The sequence below is a fragment of the Palaemon carinicauda genome, chromosome 7 (genome assembly GCF_036898095.1).
Source record: "Palaemon carinicauda isolate YSFRI2023 chromosome 7, ASM3689809v2, whole genome shotgun sequence".
Lineage (NCBI taxonomy): Eukaryota > Metazoa > Arthropoda > Malacostraca > Decapoda > Palaemonidae > Palaemon > Palaemon carinicauda.
Window position 1 is genome coordinate 169,688,325 of NC_090731.1, and position 5,000 is coordinate 169,693,324.

Sequence of the window (5,000 nt, forward strand, 5' to 3'; positions counted from 1 at the left end):
TATGAAAAATCTAATTTGACATTGTTATTGTTCTTAAGATATTTCATTTCGATGTTTACTCACTTGTAGTTTATTTGTTTCCTTTCCTCACTGGGCTATTTTTTTCTGATTGGAGCATTTGGGATTATAGCATCTTGCTAATTCAACTAAGGTTATAGCTTAGCAAGTAATAATAATAATAATAAAAGCTGGATGCTATAAGTCCAAGGGCTCCAACAAGGAAAATTTCCAGGAGGAAAGGAAATAAGGAAACAAATGGAACAACTCAACTACTATGTTATAATATAAATCCATCCGTGAAATTTGGCGTGTTGGGATGTTAATTCTTAAGAATTAACTTTTTATTTCAAGTAATTTTGTTACGAAGTCTTACGTAACCTGTTTGAGTGTTATGTGACCCTAAATCTTTGTAACTGGCCCAGGGAGATTTATGTACGACACGTGAAGTGTATTTATTTTGGCTTTACTTCGTGTGGGCTAAAATTTGCAAGTTTATCAAATCTTTCAACAAAAGCTTTATATAACATTTATCAACGGTCGCATTTTGCTGTAAAATTATTATATCTACATAAATCCAAGTCGCCTCTTACCCATATGACACAAGTTGTGTACATCGAGAACCCGATAAATTTGGCTTCGTTGAAGTTTTCCGGGAGATTACGAGTCTTGATGGCGTACACCGTACACATAGCGATCAAAAAGAAATCCCAGCCCATTGGGGCTATGATGCCTCGAGGGGAGGTATTACACACCAAATGCACCTGTGTAAAAGAAGAAGAAGAACGTTTAATAACGCGCGGTAAAGTTGACTCTGGGAAGAAGAGAACTTTACGAGTATTTGAGAAAGGTTCGTTATTGTAAGACTATGAGAAGGTATGGGATAACTGATAAGCAGCTTTTCTTATTCTTCGGGTACTGAGAGGGAATTGTATAAAGCTCGGTTAGTAATTTTTAAGTCTCTTTTGTAGAAGTTATGGAAAATTGCAAAGGAGATAAGAAGGAAAATCAGGTTGATGACTAATGATTTTCTATAAGGTCCGCGTTGACCAGACAACAATATTTACAGTAGTGATAACAATAATAGAAACAGCAATAATGATAATAATACTGACGATAGCATGCACTACTCTTATTACTGTTATGAATAAAATATACTAATTAGCATCATTACCAACTATTTGATAGGTAGCTAAATTAATTAATTAATTTTTAAAAGGTGGGTACGCTCACATTCCTTCTTTACGAGAATTACTATATGGGCTTCCATTTGTCATTTTCATGTTCTTCAATCTAGATCATAAAAATTACGAACATGGAACTTCCTCTGCAAAAGCTACATTTGAAAACTCCGGCGCAAAAAAAAAAAAAAAAAAAAAAAAAAAACATAGGAACTTAGTAACTTCTTCAAATATAAGCAAGAATCCTAGAACTTCCTCTACAAGAGCTACACTGGAATTTTTCAGGAAACAATTTAGGGAACTTTAGAACCTTTAAAAAATACAATCCTGGAACTTCCTCAGCAAAACCTACATTGAAACTCACTCTTTCTCTCTCCAAGAAACAAATTTAGAAACTTCCTGTCGAAAAACATACTTGGAATATCCTCTCCATCTCCCACTCACTGACCTCTCCTGTCTTCGGATAGATGTGCATCACGTCGGGTCGGTCCAAGATAAGCATAGTAGTGATAATACCAGCTTCGATACTGATCAAGATGCAGGTGATGACAACCTGTCGAAGTAGAGGAGAATATAAACCTTTTGATTTTATAAAATAAATATAGTTTGAAGAGGTGTAACCTGAGGGAAGTAGAGCAAAATATAAACCCTTGGATATAAGATAAATATAGCTTGAAGAGGTGTAACCTGAGGGGAGTACAGCAAGAATATAAAACCCTGGCTATAAAATAAATATAGCTAGAAGAGGTGTATCCTGAGGGAAGTAGAGCAGAATATAAACCCTTGAATATAAAATGAATATAGTTTGAAGAGATGTAACCAGAGGGAAGTATAACAGAATAAAAACCCTTGGATATAAAACATATATAGTTTGAAGAGGTGTAACCTGAGAGAAGTAGAGCAGAATATAAACCCTTGAATATAAAACTAATATATCTTTAAGAGATGTAACCTGAAGGAAGTAGAGCAGAGTATAAATCCTTGAATATAAAACTAATATATCTTTAAGAGGTGTAATCTGAGGGAAGTAGAGCAGAAAATAAACCCTTGGATATAATATAAATATAGCTTGAGGGAAGTAGAGAAGAATATAAACCCTTGTATATCAGATAAATGTAACTTGAGCATATGTAACCTGAAGGAAGTAGAGCAGAGTATAAACCCTTAGATAAAATAAATATAGCTTGAAGAGATAAAAACCCTTCGATATAAAATAAATATAGCTTGAAGAGGTGTAACCTGAGGGAAGTAGAGCAGAGTATAAACCTTGGATATAAGATAAATATAGCTTGGAGAGATGTAACCTGAGGGAAATAGAGTAGAATATAAACCCTTGGATATAAAATTGACGTAGCTTGATGAGATATAAACCCTTGGATATAAAATAAGTATAGCTTCAAGAGATATAAACCCTTGGATATAAAATAAATATAGCTTGAAGATATGTAACCTGCAGGAAGTAGAGTAGAATATAAACCCTTAGATATGAAATAAATATAGCTTGAAGAGATATAAACCCTTAGATATAAAATAAATATAGCTTGAAGAGGTGTAACCTGAGGGAAGTAGAGCAGAATATAAACCTTTGGATATAAAATAAATAGAGCTTGAAGAGATATAAACCCTTGGATATAAAACAAATCTATATTGAAGAGATGTAACCTGAGGGAAGTAGAGCAGAATATAAACCCTTGGATATAAAATGAATATAGCTTGAAGAGATGTAACCTGAGGTGCATTCTTATGAAATATAATAAGTGATACTGTTTGCTATGTGTTTAAGGTCTAACATGTAGACCGTTTTAGAAATAATAAAATAGAATCTAAGCAATTTTTCTCTTCACCGTATCTAAATTTTCAATAATTTCAACCCTTCCTTAATTAATTTTAAGAAATAGCCTGCTAAATTCATACCAAGAATAGTACTGTTAAGTATTTTATATAATAGCATATTATGTAATACAGGTAAAACATTCTTTATGACAGCATAATTTAGTAAAATAACAAGAAAATTATCTACCTTAAAAAATTGTGACCAATACTCTATCTGTACAGTATCACTTTAATAACCTCACAGTATACTTTAGTAAAATAAAGAAGACAGAAGAGAAGAAACTGGATGTGGCAGAGATGAGAATGTCGAGATGGATATGTGGAGTGACAAGAAGAGATAAGATACGGAAGGAAGTAATTAGGGGTACCACAGGAGTTAGAAAACTATCAGATAAGATCCAAGAAAGTAGACTGAGGTGGTATGGTCATGTCATGAGAAGAGATGAACAGTATATTGGGAGGAGAGTGATGGAAATGGAGGTACAGGGAACGAGAAGGAGAGGGAGACCAAAGCGAAGGTGGATGGACTGTACCAAGGATGACCTTCGATCAAAGGGATTAACCGGTGATGAAGTAAGGGATAGAGGTAGATGGAGAACGCTGGCCAGAAACATCGACCCCACATAAGGGTGGGAAAAGATGCAGTCAAAGAAGAAGAAGAAATCAGTGACTAATACCATATCTGTACAGCATCACTTTAATAACGCCCCCATATGCTATCAAATCCTTAGGATCCCATAGACGAAAATAAAGATTTAAAGCTATTTTGGATCATATAAAAGCGTTTATTTTACCTGGGCAGTAGCCGACATGAAACGCGGCTTGCGCATCATGATCTTCTTCGTTCCTGCCAAGATTCGCGCGATGCGGTTGGTCTTGGTCACCAGTGCCGCGTAGATCATGGCGAAGGACAGGCCAGGGAGGACGCGCGCGAGAGCGCAGGATGAAGGCGAAGGACGCGCCAATAGAGGAAGGGTGGCACAGTAGGATACCATCATTCCAACGAAGATTATGTAGGATAATTCACGGGTGGAAGCCTGGAAAGTTGATATGAAAAAATGGACGTTTATCAATGATTTTAAAGTTAATAAAATGGACAACTATCAATGATTTGAAAGTTAATAAAAATTGACAATTATCAATGATTTGAAAGTTAATGAAAAAATGGACAATTATCAATGATTTGAAAGTTAATAAAAATTGACAATTATCAATGATTTGAAAGTTAATGAAAAAATAGACAATTATCAATGATTTGAAAGTTAATAAAAATTGACAATTATCAATGATTTGAAAGTTAATGAAAAAATTGACAATTATCAAGTGTTTGATAGTTGATAATAAAAATGTACAATTATTAACGATTTGAAAGTTAAATAAAGGACAATTATCAAAGATTTGATAGTTAATAATATAAAAGGACAATTATCAATAATTTGAAAGTTAAAAAAAGGAACAATTATCAATAATTTGAAAGTTAATCATAAAAATGGACAATTATCAATGAATTGAAAGTTATAAAAAGGACAATTATCAATGAATTGAAAGTTAAAAAAAGAGACAATTATCAATAATTTGAAAGTTAATAAGAAAATGGATAATTATCAGTGATTTCATCGAAAGCTGAAGATAGTTTCTTTAACAAGCTAAATCTATGAAACTAGAGACATATTTATCTATATTCATTTTGGCACAGACACAAGAGTTATTGTCTTCCAAATCCATAACAATGTATTTTCCTAACACGAAATTACTGAGAAAAAATTATAAATCTAAGAGGGAGTTTGGCAAGATCTTTATAACAAGAAAATATATAAATGTTAATGATGGTAGATAAGGGATTATGAATGTTCAGGACAAAGTATTTGTTAAATTAAAACCGAGGCTCTAGGTTCGGTAAACACAAGCATACATACACACAGTTATTATACATAAAACATATTGTACACACACACACACACACACACATATATATATGTATATATATAT

At 33.1% G+C, this 5,000-nt stretch overlaps 1 protein-coding gene across 1 annotated transcript in view; it reads right to left on the reverse strand.

Moving 5' to 3' along the window:
- LOC137644159 (uncharacterized) overlaps window positions 1-5,000 on the reverse strand; it is a 96,153-nt gene that overhangs the window by 42,667 nt on the left and 48,486 nt on the right. Inside the window, 3 exon segments of the mRNA XM_068377149.1 lie at window positions 591-761; window positions 1,627-1,731; window positions 3,806-4,048. Coding sequence (XP_068233250.1) covers window positions 591-761; window positions 1,627-1,731; window positions 3,806-4,048 — 519 coding nt within the window.